The sequence below is a fragment of the Taudactylus pleione genome, unplaced genomic scaffold (genome assembly GCF_031769625.1).
Source record: "Taudactylus pleione unplaced genomic scaffold, aTauple2 ptg000377l, whole genome shotgun sequence".
In the NCBI taxonomy this organism is placed as follows: Eukaryota; Metazoa; Chordata; class Amphibia; order Anura; family Myobatrachidae; genus Taudactylus; species Taudactylus pleione.
Window position 1 is genome coordinate 3,868,648 of NW_028284778.1, and position 21,655 is coordinate 3,890,302.

Here is a 21,655-nt window from a genome sequence, read left to right on the forward strand (position 1 = left end):
GACTCCTTCTGAGGTACATATACTTATCTTGATGGTGTGTTTGGGGATTTCCACTCTTCATTTCATAAACAATGGCCTGAGATATCCTCATTATTCCACAATGCCTCCGTCATTAGTGAGGTGGGAGAGGCTGGGTGCACGCTTCAGTCCGATAGTCCCTACTCCCTATGGTGCTGCGCAATAACACCCTACTGTGCCGCACTGCATGGGGTGTAGAGACCATAGAAATACATCAGTCCACATCTTTTGTGAGTCTCCTACAATTAATCTATTGATAAACATTCAGCCTTTTAAATAGCTTGCAGTGTTGATATTTCACATTGATCTAGCACATTTAGTGCTGTATTGTGACCACTTTAAGGTTGGCACATATAAGAGATATACACATAGTAATGATAACATTACATGCAATGTACTCAGTCACCGTCTGTCTCCTACAGATGGAGCCAGTAACAGAGATACCCCAGAGAGATGTCCCCGCCCTCTGTATTCCCAGCATTGTACAGAGGAGAATCACAGGACCCCACAGGAGGATCAGGTAGGTGGGATTTAGGGTCTCTCCAATATACCAAAGTGACCTCTCAGTGTAGATAAGCTGTGTGCGTTATTATACAGTTTAATTTCAATTAATGGAATCAGACCATATTAAAGTCATATTTTATTATTTTCTCTTTATTTAGGGTGAAGATCTGAAAATTATTATGGTAGATTATATAGAGGAGGAAGAAGAGACGTATGTGATGGGTGACCAGCAGTGTAAGGAGGAGGAAATCCCTACAGATATCAGCACAGGTGAGTAATAACCACTTATTACAGAACAGAGGTCCTGATCTAGACCCGTTGTGCGCATGCGGAGGGAGCTCCGTCGTGCACATGCACGAGACCCGCATAGCGACGGCCAAGCCGTCGTTATGGGTCTCGCACCAAAGGGGGCGTGCTGTCGATGGTGAGTGACAGCACGCCCCCTTTGGTGGGCGTGCGGGGGGCATTGCTGCCCAGACGGAGATGTTCCCATGGGAACGCCTACCGTCTGGGGCCGGCCTCACTGACATCACTAGTGGGAGTGCTTTTGGCTCTGATAGAGCCAAAAGCACTCCTGGGCTTGCGGCAGCGAGACCCTACCGCAGGGTCTCGTCGCAAGCCCGATGGTCGCGATGGTCTTGACCATCGCGACCATCTTTTTGGCCGCTCGCAATTTTAGGTAGGAGGGCCCTGATTCAGAGCGAGCGCTCTGGTCAGAACGTCCGGCTCTGAATCAGGCCCTCAGTCACATATTCTCCTTATTCTGTCACTATAGCAGTCTCCTATTCTACACGCACCCCTGTCACTACTTAATAATGAGATAAAACTATAGTGGTAGCCAATTAGCACCTCCAGAAAAGTTATTTGCATGAATATTATAAATATCTAATTTTGGATGGTGCTATCCCTCTCTCCTTTCCATAACACTGATGGTTTTATTATATAATATTCAAACAAATATACTATCGACCATGTAATAACTATTTATAATTAATACATTATTCATATATTTCTCACATTTATAATCTGTTTTCCATATCTGCTTAAAATACCACTAGGACAGTTACTTGTATAGCCAAAAAATTGCATGCAGTACTTAACTTTCGTCCATTATACCACAATCCCATGTGTAGAATCACAATCCCCTATAATATCTCACCACGGGGTATGTTACCCTTTGAATGTTCCATGTAGACAGCATCTGTAGTGTCCCTTTTGTGCAGGGTCTCTAGGGCCATTGTAGGAACGGAAGGAGATTGGGAGAGTGAAGGCAACAGGTCCTTTTTAGTGTCTGGGAGGAATGCCTGGTATGTGTGTTATTCTATCAGGAAGTGGCCACAATGCAATGTGATGGTCTTGTGTTGGGATCCAGCTCACAAATGCACAGCTTGTACTGTATAGTAGATTCCAATAGAACACAGGTTCTCAAACTCGGACCTCAGGACCCCAAACAGTGCATGTTTTCCAGGTCTCCTCACCGAATCACAAGTGAAATAATTAGCTCCACCTGTGGATCTTTTAAAATGTGTCAGTGAGTAATGACTACACCTGTGCACCTGCTGGGTGACCTGGAAAACATGACCTGTGTGGGGTTCCTGAGGACCGAGTTTGAGAACCGCTGCAATAGGCTAATGAAGATCTGCTTCCAAACTTGCAGTGTATTTGAGAGCTGGCTTGTGTCATAGGGGAAAATGGTGAAGGTCTGTAGCCACAATATTATTTTAATATAAAATATTCAAAACTTTTTTTTTTTACAAAAGCATATAAACATAAAACCATTAATCTGCTGCTACAAATGTATAATGACCAGATCGTACTGGCTACGGGTTGTATGGAAACCTTTTTAAGACACTTGATAAATATCTCTAACTTAGATGACGGCCATAATATTCTCATAGACGAGAGACAATTTTCTAGAAAGTCTCGCACTCTTCTAAAAGCTTGTGAATCTGGCTTGATGACTGGAGTGTATGTGCTTTGTATGTAGTGCGTGTGCGGCATGCAGGGAGGAGAATTGTACAGTGAAAGCAATGTGTTGGTTTATTCTATAAATGGAACTGATGTGACAACTAAAAAATATGCTGCCAAAAATGTAAACCGAAAAACAGTAAATAAGCGACAACCTGGGAAAAGCTGAAAAAACTGTCCCACGCATGAAGGTACAGATGTGCTCCTGCGGTAACTGATCAAGTACTGTCACTTACTATGATGAGAAGCTAAAGTGGGTTCTGAATATATAGAGGTGGCGTTGACCAAATGATTTGGAGCTGGTAGATATGGAAGTTTCGTATCACGTAATAATCATTAAATCCCGGGTTGCCAGTGATGATGATAGCTAAAGCATTAGTGGAGTAGAGATAAGATCCGGTAACTTACCATATAGATGTTGCGTGGTTGTGACTTACCGTGATCCCATTGGCAGGTGAAGAGACGTCGCCCTCTGCTCTTTCGGGAGTGCTGAACGCTGTCCAGGTGTACCTGTAAATAGTTGCCCTAGGTAGTGGTTGAGTGGGGCGATAATGTGGTGGTATGATTCCAACGCGTTTCGTTGTATTTTACAGCTTCCTCAGAGATCAAGCAAACCTTACAAATTATTCAATCTAAACCTAATATAACCAGTGAGTTATAAATTGTACTTTGAAACATGATTGATTTTCCACTACACTTTTTTGGAAAATTGTTATGGGGGAGACATTAATTTTGCCATATATTTATATTTTTCCCAGCAGATAGAGACGGCAGGAATATCTCTGATGGTCATCTTCTTTTAACTCCCCATGGTGAAATTGAAGATAATGACATCACACGCGATTCTCCAGGAGAAAGTCCTACTAATACATTTATACATAACTCTGCAGATATGTCATCTGGTTCCTCTAATCATGGACAGGAATGTTTTCCTGATATCCCCGATATTGGTACATTTATTACAGCTCTTAGAGTAGATAAAATATTTCCCTATCCGATAGATGCCAAATGTTTTACAGATGACTCAAAACTTACAAACCACTCGCCAGCTAAGACAGATGAGAAGCCACATTCATGTGCGGAGTGCGGAAAATGTTTTACACAGAAATCAAATTTTCTTATACACCAGAGAAGTCACACAGGTGAGAAACCATTTCCATGCTCTGAGTGTGGGAGATGTTTTTCGCAAAAATCAGATCTACTGATTCATCTGAGAAGTCACACGGGTGAGAAGCCTTTTTCATGTTCTGAGTGTGGGAAATATTTTACCCGGAAATCAGGGCTTGTAATACATCAGAGGCTTCACACAGGTGAGAAACCATTTCCGTGTTCTGAGTGTGGGAAATGTTTTACACATAAATCCGCTCTTGTTCTACATCAAAGAACTCACACGGGGGCAAAACCGTTTTCATGTACTGAGTGTGGGAAATGTTTTTCACATAGATCACATCTTGTTAAGCATCAGAAAATTCACACAGATGGGAAAGCATGTTCTTAGCGTCTGAAATGTTTTAGGACCAATTCCGATCTTGTGATGTTCAAAAGTCTTCACACACTGGTGAGAATCTATTATCATGTTCTGTGTGTGGGAAAAGGCCAAAACAAATCTAGTTAACCCATAAATTATTCCATATATACACATGTAAAACTTTTTGTGCTTTGTAACTGGAAAGTGTTTTATCTAAAGGAGCATAGTATTTTTTCTGGAGCCCTGACATTTCTTTTTTGTAATATAAGGGGTCAAGTAGGCACCATTTGTATTACTGTTCAATTTGTATTTTTTAGTGTTTTTTAAAAATGTTATTATCCATTTTCTATGATCCTATTCACGCACTGAGCAGTTGGGAAGGAAAGTCACTTTGCAGCGTGAGTAGTTGTTTTTGATCACCCAAATGGTATAATGGTATGTAGAAGGACACAAACAGCGTCTAAAGAGCTCATTCTGGATAAACATCTAATGACTGATAATAGGCCCGAAGGTCTGACTGACATGTTGCTGCGATAAACCTCCCTTCATCTAAATGCCTGTGATATAAAGCAAGGAGGCCAAGTATCTTTATGAATGAGAGGCCGAATATTAACACTATCTGAGGTTTGTCAAACACAAAAATTGTTCTCCGTTTAAAGGCATCAACACCAGGACACAAGATCCGTAAGGGCTGTTTTATTTGTGGGCATCATCTAGCTCTCTTCCCAGGTTGAAGTGGATGATGCTCTGAAAACCTTTTTGTGCTGTGCACACTGATATTTTTTTACATTGTATTATCTTGTAGTTTTATTTTCTACCTTTTGTGACATCATTACAAAGTTTTACTTATTTATAAAATACATTTCAACATCTAATTTCCACTAAATAGGATTTAATTCTGGTTTGTCAAACCCTCCTCCACTTCTCATGAATGGGCAGGTCAGGGAGAGAGGGGCTTTGACTTCCCCGAACAAGGCTTGTCTGACCAATAAACCTGCTGAGGGCCGTTAGACATGTCAGTGGACCGGCTGAATAGATGGAGCCATGGTTTTTTTGTCTTTCCTGTTACCAGTGAACCTTGTCCCAAAATTCCTTTTCTTTTTTTTTAATCATACTGCGGTGTGATAATTCTCTGACTGTTGGCGGGGGTGTCTTGGCGTCAAGGGGATTTGTGTGTTACATCCAGTGAGTGACGGCCTTCTGGCCAAAAATATCTTTGTAATACCCCTTTCACACTGCCAGCAATAACCCGGGTTATTCCACCTGAACTCGTAGCAACCCGCGTTACTGCTCATTGTGAAAGGGCCTAGTTAAAATAATCTGGGTCGAATGTGAAAGGGTAACCCAGTTCGATGTAACCCGGGTCCTGTTCACAGCATAGGAAGATCTCATCTCCAAGCGCCGGTTTGGCACATGACAGTGGTGATGTCATCGACTCTGCAATAAGCCGGGCTAGACCGCCAGTCTCATCCGGGATGGACTCGTGTATAAAATCCAGGGTGCGACCTGGCATTCTAATGTGTAAGGGATATAATTAGTGTGGTCAGAGCAGAATGGGGAGATTGGTTTAAGCAGACAGGTAGGTGACAGTAACTTCACCTTTAGAAACACACTTGAACCTTGAAATGGGTAGGCCACATCAGCATGAAACCACACTGTGTTCCACTACATTAGCTAAGCTTAGGTAACTAAGGCTAGAGTGTGCACAGGCTCACCAACACGCAACAGCTGAATATCAGAGAAACATAGCTTGGTCTGATGAATTTTTATTCTACTTGCAATATGCAGATGATAGGGTCAAAATCAAGCATAAACCAAGCGTATCCATCCCGCCTCGTGTCACCGGTTTAGGCTGGCGGCCGTAGTGTAATGCGTTGAGATCACACCTGGCCCCTCTATACCCAATGAACATTGTTTAAATGCCCCAGCCTACCTGAGTATTGTTGACCGTGTGCTTTCCTTTATGGCCAGAGTACCAAAATTCTAATGCAGGGGTGGGCAATGAGTGGTCCTCTAGCTGCTGTTTAACTACACATCCCAGCATGCCTTGCAACATTTTTAGTATGGCCAAATAGCAAAACTGTGGCAGTGCATGCTGGGATGTGTAGTGCTACAACAGCTGGTGGCGCTTATTGTAACGGCTACTTCCGGTAACAACACATGTCGTCTCCAGCTGGTCATCTCTGCGTGCTTTTATTGAGTTGCTGCACAACGAGATATTTGCATTGCCGAGCAAATACCAAGCGGCTACTGAGTGTAGGGTGCATTATTGGAGGAGTCCTAAACATTTATATGACTTCTCTTTTTAGTAAATGGACTTAGGATCGTGTTTTTTTGGCTGGTTGGAATGTTCCTTTTGAACAACAGGGACATGTACTTGAATTATATTGTGAGACTCGCTCTGAGACACATAAACAGGCAGTGAAGCAGCTAGAACGAAGGGGTGTGAATGCTTTAGATCAGGGGTAGCCAACCCTGTTATCGAGAGCTACTAACCGTTCATGTTTTCCAGACCACCTAGCTGGTGCACAGGTGTGGTCATTACTAAATGTCACATTTTCAAACGTGGTGCATTCATTCCTAACCGACACATTCTACAGATCCACAGATGGCTTGGAAAACGTCAACCGTTGGTAGCACTCGAGGACCAGGGTTGGCTACCCCTGCTTTAGATGTTGCTAACCGCAATCACATGTAACAAAGAAGTCATGTAACAGTGTATTCATCTACACATGACCACTGTTCATTCATGGAACTGGATCTGTATTCCAAATATGGCAAAGCCACAACCGATTCAATGTTTTGTCATCATAGCCGTCTGCAGAAGCTCATAGAGATGGTTCATTCATTGATCTCTGGTCCATGTCTGGAGATTTCGAAATAAATTTCTGTAAGATGCAAAACTTGAAAGGAGTCCAGTCTCCACTTATTTCACAAGAGTCACGTCATGTTCTTTTATTGACTTAGTGCATGAGCAATGGGGATAAACATTTCAAATAGATGGCGCCAATTTATTTCTTCGAAACATAATTTTTTTTGAATTATATATTTTGTATGGCGTCACAAGGGTACAGGGCGCCGTACAAAGTGGACCTGTACCCCAGTTGATGGGGCAGCAGACAGATTCGGAGCCACCGATTGCACAATTAATGCTAAGGGGGAGGAGATGATGGTTTCGTTAAGGAAGATTAAGTTTCGGTACTGCTTGTAAAATTTGAGAATTAGACAAAGGGATAAGGCAGTGTGAGGATGCAAAAAGGGTATGGAATGGAGAATTGGTAGGCTTTCATAAGAAAATGGGGTTTGAGAGGCTGCTTGCAGGGAAGGAGAGTCTGATAGGAAGAGAAAATTCTAGTGTTGATGAGCAGCATGGGAGAAGTCCTGTGAGTGGGAAGATGTAATGGTTTGGAAAGAAAGGTGGCAGTCATTGGCAGAGCACAGTGGGTGGGCAGGAGTACTGAGAAAGATAAGGTTTAATGATTGGCCCATGGTTTTTGTCTTCGAAGATCTAATGGTTCACGGCCAACGATGGCACAAAGCCAATCAATGTTTGTTTTTTCTCCTTCATCCACTAGGGGACACTGGAGTATATACAATGAGGTATAGATGGGTGGATGAGTAGAGCCGGAACTTTAAGAATTTTTTATAAGTGTAGTTGGCTCCTCCCTCTCTATACCGCACTAAGCTCAGTTTAGTTTAGTGCCTTGAGGAACATTTTATGTTACATTGGTGCTGTTGCAGTCTGTTTGCACCGTTGGAGATATGGAAACCGGCATCGGCAGTGGTCCCTGATTACAGGATTTCAGAAACACCGATGTAGAAGACACAGTTTATTATTTGATATTAAAATGCTCTACAACATTACGTTCATAATCGTCATTTGGGAAGCATAAATTGCCCTATTTGTGGTCCAATTCTTGTTTTATTTAATTTTTTCATTAAAACTTTCCTTACTTGTTCCCAGTTTGTTTTTGTTTTTTTACTTTAATACATTGGTTTCATCAAAGATTTTGGTTGAAATTTGTTTCAGAAGTCTCTTTGTGGAAGGGGGAATTTCATAGAACCCTTTTGCCTGACCAGAGAAGGCTATAGATATCTGCATTTTAAAGTTTTTTGACTTGTTTTACTTGATCTAATCTGCTGTACATATTAAGCCAAAACATTTATTACACTAAGGGGTATATTTACTAAAGTGCGGGTTTTTAGAAATGGAGATGTTGCCCATAGCAACCAGATTATACTTATCATTTATCTAGCACCTTATAGAAGATAGAACATATTACAGTGTTATCAGGGCAGCAACTAGGGGGGGGCTAGAGGTGCACGTGCACCGGGTGGGGATTGCGGGGGGGGGTGGAAATAGCTGACTCAGAAATCCAGCGGCCATCCGAAAATGGCCGCCGCAAAAGAGGAGACAAATGCTAGGGGTCCTTACTGGACCTCTAGTGTCTGTCTCCTCTTGGCGGTGGCCATTTTTGGATGGCCGTTTTCAGCAGATTCCATGCGGACTAGCCGTCCGCATGGACTCTGCTGAAAACGGCCATCCAAAAATGGCCGCCGCCAAGGAAGAGACAGATACTAGAGGTCCTACTGGACCTCTAGTGTCTGTTAGAGTGCAATGCACAGAGCGTTCCCGGAAATGCCGGGAACACTGGCGCTGCTGGGAGAAGATGCTGAAAGCTGCATCTTCCGTGAAATCCCCTGGCAACGAGCATAAACCCCATGGCAACGATCATAAAACCCCTGGTAACGATCATAAATCACCTGGCAACAAGCATGAAAACCCCATGGCAACGAGCATGAAAACCCCATGGCAATGAGCATGAAACCCCTGGCAACGAGCATGAAACCCCCATGGCAACGAGCATGAAACCCCCATGGCAACGAGCATAAACTCCCCGGCAACAAGCAGGTAATTTTAAAGTAATTAGAAGCCTTACTGTGGGATATAAAATGGTATTGGGCAAATATGTAAGTGGCACTTTGGTAATAGGCATTACAGTGTGTGGCATAATGTGTAATGGGCATTATGGTGTGTGGAATAATGTAAGTCACTATACCAGGGACATCTGAGTAGTGCACTGCCTTATGGAGGAGCAAGGACAAAATCCAGGTACAGGAAGGGAGGGGGCGCAAAATTGCTACCTTGCACCGGGTGACGGATATCCTAGTTTCGGCCCTGGTGTTATCATTAAAAACAATCATTACCTGCTCTACAGTATTGACTGGTTCTCAGGAAAGAAGGGGTGACGAGAAGTGTGGAGCCACCACTGTTCAAGTATTAACCGTTACCAGGTTATGCCAGGCTGGGCTGGTCACTCTGTAACAGGGAAACTAGCAGCATAGAGGGGTCTAGTTACTAAGCAGTGTTAGGAGACAGAGTGAAAAGTGATAAGGTGCCAGCCAATCAGCTCCCAACTGTCATTTTTCAAACACAGCCTGTGAGATGGCAGTTAGGAGCTGATTGGCTGGCACCTTATCACTTTTCGCTCTGTCTCCTAACACTGCTTAGTAACTAGACCCCATAGTCTCTCTGATAATATGATCCAGACAGACCTACTTCATCACATACTGGAGTCCCTATGGCCCCTTCTAGAAGAGGCTAGCTGACCTGTACATAGGCACAGGCAAAGCTTTTCAGTTAAGGAAATTTGTATTAAAAAATAGCTGCAACTATTCCAACACTATTTAAATAGCACACATAAATTCCGCAGCACATTGCAGAGACATGCTGGAGCTTGTTGAACTGTAAGCACCAGCATGACCACGGCTACCAGTCTTCTACTCTGATACATGCAGTTGCGCAAAAGCTGTAATACTATAAATAAAAATGCTGTTTACAAAGAAGATTCGGCAAGTACGTCAGTTGGGGTCACGATGTTTAATGACGTCCTGAAATGTTTGGCTGAGCTGCTAGAGACCCTCCCAATCAGAAGTGGTTTTCCCTGTTATATATTGACCAGCCCAACGTGGCAAAATAGCCAGGTGCTGTATATCACAATATCAGGTGGACCCCACTTGATGATGACTGTTACAGTAGAAGAAGTACAAGCATGCGGGGCATTAAGGGCTTGCTGGTGCCTCTAATACACCTGCAAAAGAAATATTAAAATGAACACAGGACATGGACACTGAAGGTTTTATTAGTTTATTTCACATGCACTCATTTACACACTCGCACATACTCACCTACAATCCCTGTAGCCATTCACGTCCTCTACTCCATGTAGCATCCATGTAACCTGGAAAAAAAAAAAAATATATCCATACTCACCTATTCCTAGTGTAGCTCACATCTTCAGTAGACATCTAAGGGGTTAAAAAAAAAAATGACACCCAAACCAAGGCGGACATGGGAAAGTGTATGTGTTAACACATACACTTCCTCTATGCGAATGAACGGGACCCGGGTGACTCCTGTCATTAGAGGAGCCAGCAGCCAATCAGCGGGCACCTCCAGATGAGCTGATTGGCTGTGAGCAAACAGGCTGTCTGTCAAACTTTCCCCCATAGACTTCAATGATGGAAAAGCGCCATTGAAGTCTTTGGTGGGAACTGCTACATTGTATGCTATGATGGGAACCACAGGGTTAACAGAGGTGAACCATGCGGTTACCATCATAGCATACCCTGTAGCGGTTCCCACCATAAATTTCAATGGCGCTTTACCAACTTTAAAATCTATGAGGGAAAGTTTGACAGACAGCTCCAACAGAGACACCCACTGATAGGCTGCCGGCTCTTCTAAGTTAGGTTTAGGCTGCGGAAGGGTTAAAGGTTAAACTGTCAGTATCTTAACCATGTTGGGATGCCAACGTCGGTATTCTGACCGCCAAGATCCTGAGTGTCAGCATCCCCTATCCAACCTATTATTATTGCCCATTTAAAAATAGCTGCCAAAGCCGCTGAAGCGCTTCAAAGTAAATTTACCCTTGGAACAATATCACTGGCTTCATACTGTATCGTTTAAATGGGATTTTCAGCTGCAAGTTACATTTTTTTGTGTGCATGCTTGTCTTTTCCCCTGCAAGCCTGACTTGTGACTGTGTACAACGGGGGGGCCAGGATAGGGAGAGATGGGTATTGGGGGAGTATGGGCAGCATTGTGTAGCTATGTCCAGGGAGCCTAAAGACCTTGCATCGGCCCACTTGTTTTTATCATTGTAGGTTACAGGTGTTTCTTTTTTATTTTGAAAATGTCTTAAAATTACTAAAAATTAATTTTTGTGCACCCCTAAAAATAACTTGAACATTTATTTGCTTAAAAAAAAAAATGATAGAAAACTATTTTTTTTTTTAATATGTTCTTACAAAATAGAAAATCAGTAATTTTAAACTTTTTAAAAACGACAAATATTATTGTTTGGGAAAATAATAGATATCTAATTCAATATTAATTTGCCTGCTTTTAGGGTACAGGCTGGCTCTCCCATTTTAAATTTAATTAATTCAATTTATTATTTAAATATATTTAATTATAGTTAATTATCCCGCCCTATTTTTTGCAATTGCAAATTGGTGCCGGAATTGTGCACGTTAATCGGAAAGTGGTTGTGATTGATGTGTGATTTTATTTTTGCCGCAAAAATCTCGCAGCCAGCTGAATATGACCCCAGTATTTATTTGCTTTACCCGTTTGAAGGTGCTGACTTGTGTGAGGAAGTTTTATGAAAATATTTGTCCATAACCTCTCCTCTCCACGATGTCAAAATAGAAGTACAAAGTCCACCCAGTAAATTTAAAATAATATATCACTTATTGTAGAATAAAGAGGGAATATAGAATTTTCAAAGCTACTCATGAATAGAAAAAAGTTGCATAAATGGTCAAAGAGCATTTATACCAGGTATCCGTATAATAGAATAAACTATCGGAGTTGGGCAGGAAAAGTAAAGACTGCTAGTAAATAAAAACCTATTTGTGGAATACTGTACTACGTTACCACTAGATGGAGATGTAGATCACATTACAAGTGGTAGTATAAGTAACCAACTGAAATAGGTGTTATTAATAAAACTTAGAATAAAATACAATAATACAAAAGTGGCGCTGGAACAATAAAATAAACAGAAATGGGATAAATCCCGGTTAATGCAGGCGTAATAATAAAATTGTCTGAGATATTTAGTAATCCTATAATAGAATTGGGTTATCTAGCAATATAAAAGAGGTAGCAATATCCTTACTGTATGTCACAGGCACCAGTGCGCTTTTTTACTTGCCTGTGCTCTGGGTATCTCTCCTCCGGATCGCCAGTCACACACCCGCAATCCTGCTTCCGTACAACGTACACACCGTACTGGGATGGTGTCTCCAGTTGCTAGGAGATTGGGAAGCCAGATTGCAGGTGATAGTTCATGAGTTTTCCTCCTCACCTGTGGATTTCATTAATCTCCTGCCTTGTTTTCATTCATGCAAACACCATTCTTAACTGCTGGTTCTTCACCGCCTAGCCGGCTATAGCATGTCAGTACGTGTCCTTCCGGTTCTTGTCAGTCGTGGTCCTGCTTGCCTGTGCCCGTTCTGCTGTGTATCCAAGATACTATTTTCCTGTACTCTAACTCCTCCGTCTAGAGTGTTCATTATTTTTGCCTGTGGTGTTACTGGGTTATGCTGTGCCCTCGGCCTCGCCACTCATTGTAGCCTGTTACCATCTCGGCTCTCAAAACCACATCCCGACTGTATAGCCGCACCCCGGCCCACTTGGCTGCAACTCAGTCTATTACCATCTCGGCTCTCAAAACTACATCCCGACTGTATAGCCGCACCATAGGCAAACGCAGGGGGGTTTTCGTCTGCCTGGAAACCCCCCTCCCCAGCACACATCATGACCACAATAGAAATAGTAACATAATAGAATGTTACTAGTGCTGCATGTTCTTCTCAGTATCACTAATTAAATGATTAGCACCACCTGTGGATCTTTTAAAATGTGTTAGCTAGTAATAAATTTACCTGTGCACTGCTATAGACCATCAATAGGGTTAATTATTAATACTGTTTAATAATACACTATCCAGTACATAAGGAGACCGATATGTACATATATGTCCAGTGCAGGACAAGGTCCTTCTGCTGCTCCCCCAGACTCCCGGACTTGCTCCAATGCTCAGGAATGGTGCCCACATCTGAAGAAAAACATTCTGCTCAGACAGGATGGACCAACTGCCGCATCTAATGGCTTACTGTGATCGCTGGTCCTGTATATGCTGGAATTATGCAATACAATATATATTGTATGTAACATTTTAAAGCTGGATAAGTACTAATTCTGTCCTCTTCATGGACTGGCCACACTCGCTCTAAAATTAAGCATTTGGAAACCCCCCTCTAGAAATCCTGCATTTGCCACTGCGCACCACGGCCAGCAAGGCCATAGTACTATCTGAATTCATCCCGGCTCTCAAGCCACACCACGGCTGTTATAGCCGCACCTCGGCCAGCAAGGCTGTAACACTATCTGAATTCATACCGGCCCTCAAAGCGGCACTTTGGCTCTCAATGCTGCTCTCCGGCTCTCGAGGCCGCATCCCTGTCAGGATCTCTATCTGCTGTCCAGGTTGCACTCAGCCTGCCTAACTGGTTCTCACAGTCGCATTACACCCAGTGGCCCTAGGATAGCCGTGTAAGCTTCTACTATCTTCAGTGTAAGTCCAGACGGCCACCTAAGTACCGGTGAGCACTTTCAGTTCTCAGGGAACAGTGGGTGGCTGTTATTGGCGGAAGACCTTGCATAGCGATTCTAGAGGTCTCACCAGAACACTGGATCATTGGAGCTCTGACCCAGAAGTGATGCTCACATGGTGACCAGTACCTGGAAGTCGTGATAGGAACTACTGCAGCCGTCAAGAACAGGTAAGTGACTGTTGGGCCACCAGGGACAATATGTCAACATTCTAACATGTTGACATTTCATAATTTATTGTCGACATATCATACCACGCCCTAAAGTGCATTCTGGTCCGGGCACAATGGTCCCAACAGCTGACTTGCCCACTTGGTAGCAGCACCCGATTTCTGGGAGACTCGCAGTAAGTCGGCAAGCCGGGAGCGCCACCTGATTTTTGGGAGACTCGCGTTAGGCAAGTATGATTATAATGATATGTGATACCCCCAAACTAGCAGTGTTTTCTCCAGCATGGAAGGGGTTAATGGCCAGGAGTTCGGACCCTGCTGATCCCTTGGAGATGGTTCTGCAAGCCTTAAGGAGGGAAACTAGAGAGAGGCTGTTGGGGGTGGAGCTAGAGAAGCTCATAGAGTCCTGCACAAGACTAAGAGAGGAGCAGCATACTGTGAGCAGAGGCTGCGTTTCTGGTCACACGTGGTGCCTGAGGAGATAGGGCTGCAGTAGTGGTAGGAGCTGCACTGCCTGTGAGGATCCCCAGAGACAGACTGGCCCATGCTGAGAGCTGACAGAGGAAAGAGCCTCCTGCAGAGTCTGACAATGGTAACTGTCAGCACCAGAGAGCCGGCTATTGCTGCAGAGGGACACAGTGAGTAACCAATGCCAGAACTGACAGTGAGTGACCACATAGAGAAGAGAGCTCAAGAGCTGATTGTTTCTGCAACAAGGACAATCCCAGTGCACACAAGTGCAGGACAGAACTATTCCAGTGTGTCAGTGTACCTGCTGCATCAGTGACAGCTATCCAGGTACAGCAGCAAGCTATATTGTACCCATTGCAGGGAGGGAGACCTAATCATACTGCTAACACCACTGTACCATAGTATTTATTCTAAGTGACCATAGTTACAGGAACAGCACCCCTGCATCTCAGTATACAGCTATTACCTGCACCTCCTTTGTATTTATGTGCACCGACGAGAGCCTGTACAGTGAAGATTAAGGCCCGTATTCAATTTGAGCCGAGCCGCGTTAACTTAACGCGGCCCGGACTTAACGCTGGCTTTGCCTGTTTTCCAGGTGTTAAAGTATCGCGCGCGTGCCCGCGTATCCCCGTATTCAATTTGAAAGTAGGCGAAAAAAGGGACTCAGCGATACTTTGATCGGCGAAAACAAACGGGAATTTTTGGGAAAAAATTGTAGGACCCCCTTAAAGATGTCCAGATCTCAGGGATCACTATGGGTACCCCCGTTTTTGCCTGCAGAAGAAAGTCGGGGTTTTTAAATAGCTGCGGCTGGTATTTTTTTCCCGACATTGAAGAAGTGATGCAGAAGAGCATTTAGCATTTTTTTTTTTTTTTTTTTTAAAAGTGGTCCCATCAAATTTGGGGTACATGAAAATGGGGTAAGCATATTTTTAAGTCCCTAAAGGTAATTTTATAAATTCAGTAAAAATACACCTGCCGCTACTCTGTGCAATAAAAAAAACACCTGCCACATACTTGGGGACCCCACCAGTATTAATTTTGTTAGTTTGGCATTTAGTTCTGCATTTTTTTTTTTTTTACATTTTTTTTTATCAACATTTAGTTTTAAGGGGACATTCCCAAAAGTACAAGCTAATTTTTATAAGCCTGCACCCCTAAACCCCAAATCTAAACTTTATTTCACTTGCTATAGTTAATTAAAAAATTATCCCTGTTTTTTTAAAATGACCCTTGACCCCATTTACCCCCAAAAATGGGAATTTTCGGGAAATATGCCTGGGACCCCCCTAAAGATGTCCAGACATGGGGGATCACTATGGGTACCCCTGTTTTTGCCTGCAAAAGAAAGTCAGGTTTTTAAATAGTTTTTTTCCTGGCGAGGATATTAGAAATCCCGACTTCCTTCAGGAGATAAAAATGGGGGTACTCATAGTGATACCCCATGTCTACACATCTTTAAGGGGGTCCCTAGAATATTTCCCGAAAATTCCCATTTTTTTTTTCACCTGTTAAAAAAAATGTGTAAAAAATTGCCAAAAAAATTACATAAGGTTCCCCCCAAAAAAAATTATATAAGGGGCACTACATGAGGGGGACTACTACTGGGTGCATTATATAAGGTGCACTACATGAGGGGGACTACTACTGGGGAATTATATAAGAGGCACTACATGAGGGGGGCTACTACTGGGGAATTATATAAGGTGCACTACATAGGGGGGGACTACTATTGGGGGCACTACTACTGGGGGCATTATATAAGGTGCACTACATAGGGGGGGACTACTACTGGGGGCACTGCATAATGGGGACCACTACTGGGGCCACTGGATAGGGGGGGGGCACTACTGGGGGCACTGTATAAGGGGCACTGCAGAGGGGGGCAGTAATGGGACATAATTAAAATTGTAGGGGGGGTGCAGTTGTGGGTCATAATTGTGTAAGGAGGGGAACAGAGTTTAAAAACCGCAGTATAGCATAGTGGCCCTCGGCTTCGTTGATTTTTTTAAAATGTGGCCCACACTGCCTTAAAGGTTGAAGACCCCTGGTGTTCACTGTACCGAATGACCAGGAAATATGGTTTCATTACATAGTTAATGATCTAACCACCAAACGATGCAAGATATATAATTTGGGGGACTAGTTACTAAGGAGTGATAAGTGGCAGAGTGAAAAGTGATAAGTCTGTGATAAGGTGCCAGCCTGTCAGCTCCCAACTGTCATTTTTCAAACACAGCCTGTGAGATGACAGTTGGGAGCTGATTGGCTGGCACCTTATCACTTTTCACTCTGTCTCTTATCACTGCTTAGTACATAGACCCCTTGGTCATTTGTTAGATTGCACACCGTGTGTATGCACTAGATCGTTTGCCCGGGAATTCAAGGGAAATCGCTGATGACATTGCACCATTTGCAAGTCATCTAGTGTGTATCTAGCATAAGTTCAGTCCCACTGTCACCAGGTACTGCTCTGAGCCAGCATGAGAGACAGGAAGAGTTAGCCTATGTTCTCTAGTGCCAATCACCGGCAGCACATGATAACAATCGCCATAAAGGTACAGGCACTGAAGACATGATATCATATATGTTACACACATCCGCTTCTTGGCAAAGCTGCCTTAGTACAGGGAAAGGTGCAGGTGACCCTGGATCAATATCTACTCTCAGCTGGTTTGCAGTCTGGATTGCAGTCTCGTGTTTCCTGTGCCGGGACATCTCCACCCCACACTGATACCCGGAACATACATTATTGCTGCAAGTCTCTGACTCCCGGACCATTACACAGACCTCATTCACAGCATCAAGGCTCCTACTGGGGTGAACATACTGTTTGCAGTAGTTACGGATGTAGTATCAGCATCATGTCTGCAGCTGTGATGTCATTCCTTGCAGCAAGTGTACAGTTGGTCGGCGGACCGCCCGTAGGCACAGTGAGATGTGCCGCTATATCCGCAGATATATCAGCCATCTGCTTTGCTGTACACCAGATACGATATGTCTGTGAACTACGCTGTTTGCAGATATATTTGGGTGGTATACACCCGCCGACGCGCTTGCTATATATAGCCCATTTGATTGCACGCCCGATATATAAGTGTGTACCCAGCTTTAGTCTCTGTATTTCATGAGCACCATTGTATTTTGCAATGATTTCTGACCTGTAAACAACCAAGGGGTCTATTTACTAAGCCTCGGATGGTGATGAAGTCGGTGGTGATAAGGTGCCAGCCAACCAGCTCCTAACTGTCATGTCACAGGCTGTGTTTGAAAAATGGCAGTTTGGAGCTGATTGGCTGGCACCTTATCACCATTCACTTTATCTATTAACAAAGCTTAGTAAATAGACCCCATAGTCTCTGTATTTCATGAGCAACATTGTATTTTGCAATGATCTCTGACCTGTAAACCACCAAGTTACACACTGTCCAGATGTTGATTTAAGCAGCCCATTATTCATCTTCTCTTCAAACATTAACTGGGAGTTAATCAGACAGAATTCCATGGAAAAGAAGATTTTGGTTTATTTTGGTCAGAGGTACAGTATAGAGACTGTACCTGCTACTTGCGTTATTCACCTCGGGTCTGATACAGAAGGAACATGGGCCTCATTCAGAGGCGGTCGGAGGATGCAAGCGGTCGCTCAGAAACTGGGTGGCCACTTGCATCCTGACCGCCCGCCTCTGTTTCGGTCGTTAGGCTGTGGGTTAACACCCACAGCTCTAACGACCGCTAGGGTGATGGTCGCGATGGTCATAGACCATCACGACCATCGGGGCTTACGACGAGACCCTAGGGTAGGGTCTCACTTGTCGTAAGCCCCGGAGAGCTTCTGGCTCTGTCTGAGCCGGAAGCTCTCCACTGACATCACTAGTGATGTCAGTGGGGCCTCCCCCAAACGGCAGGCGTTCCCATGGGAACGCCTCCATTTGGGCTGCCACCCCCCCGGCCCGCCTTCCAAACGGGGCGAGCTGTCAATCAACATCGACAGCTCGCCCCTTTTGGAAAGAGACCTGCTACGACCAGCACTGTCGGTCGTAGCGGGTCTCACGCATGCGCACCAAGGAGCCGGCTCCCTCGTGCGCATGCACACTAGACAAACATCGAGGCGGCCGTGCGGTCATAGACGATACTGTTTGCAGTAGTTACGGATGTAGTATCAGCATCATGTCTGCAGCTGTGATGTCATTCCTTGCAGCAAGTGTACAGTTGGTCGGCGGACCGCCCGTAGGCACAGTGAGATGTGCCGCTATATCCGCAGATATATCAGCCATCTGCTTTGCTGCACAGCAGATACGATATGTCTGTGAACTACGCTGTTTGCAGATATATTTGGGTGGTATACACCAGCCGACGCGCTTGCTATATATCGCCCATTTGATTGCACGCCCGATATATAAGTATGTACCCAGCTTTAGTCTCTGTATTTCATGAGCACCATTGTATTTTGCAATGATGACCTGTAAACAACCAAGGGGTCTATTTACTAAGCCTCGGATGGTGATGAAGTCGGTGGTGATAAGGTGCCAGCCAACCAGCTCCTAACTGTCATGTCACAGGCTGTGTTTGAAAAATGGCAGTTTGGAGCTGATTGGCTGGCACCTTATCACCATTCACTTTATCTATTAACAAAGCTTAGTAAATAGACCCCATAGTCTCTGTATTTCATGAGCAACATTGTATTTTGCAATGATCTCTGACCTGTAAACCACCAAGTTACACACTGTCCAGATGTTGATTTAAGCAGCCCATTATTCATCTTCTCTTCAAACATTAACTGGGAGTTAATCAGACAGAATTCCATGGAAAAGAAGATTTTGGTTTATTTTGGTCAGAGGTACAGTATAGAGACTGTACCTGCTACTTGCGTTATTCACCTCGGGTCTGATACAGAAGGAACATGGGCCTCATTCAGAGGCGGTCGGAGGATGCAAGCGGTCGCTCAGAAACTGGGTGGCCACTTGCATCCTGACCGCCCGCCTCTGTTTCGGTCGTTAGGCTGTGGGTTAACACCCACAGCTCTAACGACCGCTAGGGTGATGGTCGCGATGGTCATAGACCATCACGACCATCGGGGCTTACGACGAGACCCTAGGGTAGGGTCTCACTTGTCGTAAGCCCCGGAGAGCTTCTGGCTCTGTCTGAGCCGGAAGCTCTCCACTGACATCACTAGTGATGTCAGTGGGGCCTCCCCCAAACGGCAGGCGTTCCCATGGGAACGCCTCCATTTGGGCTGCCACCCCCCCGGCCCGCCTTCCAAACGGGGCGAGCTGTCAATCAACATCGACAGCTCGCCCCTTTTGGAAAGAGACCTGCTACGACCAGCACTGTCGGTCGTAGCGGGTCTCACGCATGCGCACCAAGGAGCCGGCTCCCTCGTGCGCATGCACACTAGACAAACATCGAGGCGGCCGTGCGGTCATAGACGATACTGTTTGCAGTAGTTACGGATGTAGTATCAGCATCATGTCTGCAGCTGTGATGTCATTCCTTGCAGCAAGTGTACAGTTGGTCGGCGGACCGCCCGTAGGCACAGTGAGATGTGCCGCTATATCCGCAGATATATCAGCCATCTGCTTTGCTGCACAGCAGATACGATATGTCTGTGAACTACGCTGTTTGCAGATATATTTGGGTGGTATACACCAGCCGACGCGCTTGCTATATATCGCCCATTTGATTGCACGCCCGATATATAAGTATGTACCCAGCTTTAGTCTCTGTATTTCATGAGCACCATTGTATTTTGCAATGATGACCTGTAAACAACCAAGGGGTCTATTTACTAAGCCTCGGATGGTGATGAAGTCGGTGGTGATAAGGTGCCAGCCAACCAGCTCCTAACTGTCATGTCACAGGCTGTGTTTGAAAAATGGCAGTTTGGAGCTGATTGGCTGGCACCTTATCACCATTCACTTTATCTATTAACAAAGCTTAGTAAATAGACCCCATAGTCTCTGTATTTCATGAGCAACATTGTATTTTGCAATGATCTCTGACCTGTAAACCACCAAGTTACACACTGTCCAGATGTTGATTTAAGCAGCCCATTATTCATCTTCTCTTCAAACATTAACTGGGAGTTAATCAGACAGAATTCCATGGAAAAGAAGATTTTGGTTTATTTTGGTCAGAGGTACAGTATAGAGACTGTTCCTGCTAGTTGCGTTATTCACCTCGGGTCTGATACAGAAGGAACAAGTGTGATTACAGGATGTCTTTACTAGGATTCCTCATACTATCCTCTGCTCTGTCCTGTAGTGCAGCAGCCACACCAGAGACTGGTAAGAGACCACCTGCCTCTTGTACGTTATCCTTATGGTACCTGAAGGGTCTGTTATGTACATTATATAATTATATGAAGCTCCTCATAATGAACTGTACTCGTATATATATTTAGCAATCTGATCTATAAAGTTGCTAATTGCGGAGAAAAAAATTGTGCCTAAAAATGATGCAAAAATATACTGAATATATATTATGGTGTTCAATTCAAGTATTCAGTGAGAGCCTGGTTCAAGTTAGTTGACAGGAACATCTGCAGTAAATCTAAGCAGTTGAATAATGTTTTATTGTCCTGTGTAATCAAATCTAAAGTGTATTTTAGTGTATCTTCTTAGAAAAGGGTCATCTGGGAATTATGAGAAACTGGAACCAGCAACCAGCACCATTGTCTATGACTTAGGGGTCTATTTACTAAGCAGTGTTAGGAGACAGAGTGTAAAGTGATAAGGTGCCAGCCAATCAGCTCCCAACTGTCATTTTTCAAACACAGCCTGTGAGATGACAGTTAGGAGCTGATTGGCTGGCACCTTATCACTTTTCACTCTGTCTTCTAACACTGCTTAGTAAATAGACCCCTTATTCTCTTGCGACCCAGGTCTCAGGTGTCCTCAGGCTTTGTGGGTTAGGGAGTATGAGATGTACTGCAGAACATATTATAGGTGTCAGATAACCTGATTCAGCAGAGCTCTGCTGATCGCAGATTCCCGATTATCAGGAATGTACGCGTGCACAGGACCCATTCTGAGAGTGTCAGAATGGGTCCGGCATAGACGCATGCAAGCCCTTGAATGCCTCTGTCTGGTTGACAGGCAGAGGCATTTAAGGGGCAGTGCGAGGACGGGCAGCGTTCCTGGAAATGGGGGCTTGTCCGCCTGTTTTCTGGGAGTGGCCAGCCCAGGATCTGCATTGATCGACGCAGCTGCATGGGCTCGTAAGCCGGCCAGGCTAAGTAAGCTGAGGCTTACTCGGCTGGCCGGAGTCCCCCGCTTCTGCCGCCACCATCGTGACCATCGACCACCGATGGTCGTGATGGTGATCCCAGCCTGCGTCCTCCGTCACAGTGCTGGGATTGCAAATGCTGCA

At 44.4% G+C, this 21,655-nt stretch overlaps 1 protein-coding gene across 1 annotated transcript in view; it reads left to right on the forward strand.

Moving 5' to 3' along the window:
• The window catches only part of LOC148508045 (uncharacterized), a 48,451-nt gene extending 41,577 nt beyond the window's left edge, over positions 1–6,874 (forward strand). The window contains exons 14-16 of the mRNA XM_088445232.1: positions 441–538; positions 681–792; positions 3,249–6,874. Coding sequence (XP_088301358.1) covers positions 441–538; positions 681–792; positions 3,249–3,988 — 950 coding nt within the window. The 3' untranslated portion in view covers positions 3,989–6,874. The remainder of the gene's footprint in view (positions 1–440; positions 539–680; positions 793–3,248) is intronic.
• Positions 6,875–21,655: the final 14,781 nt, after the last annotated feature.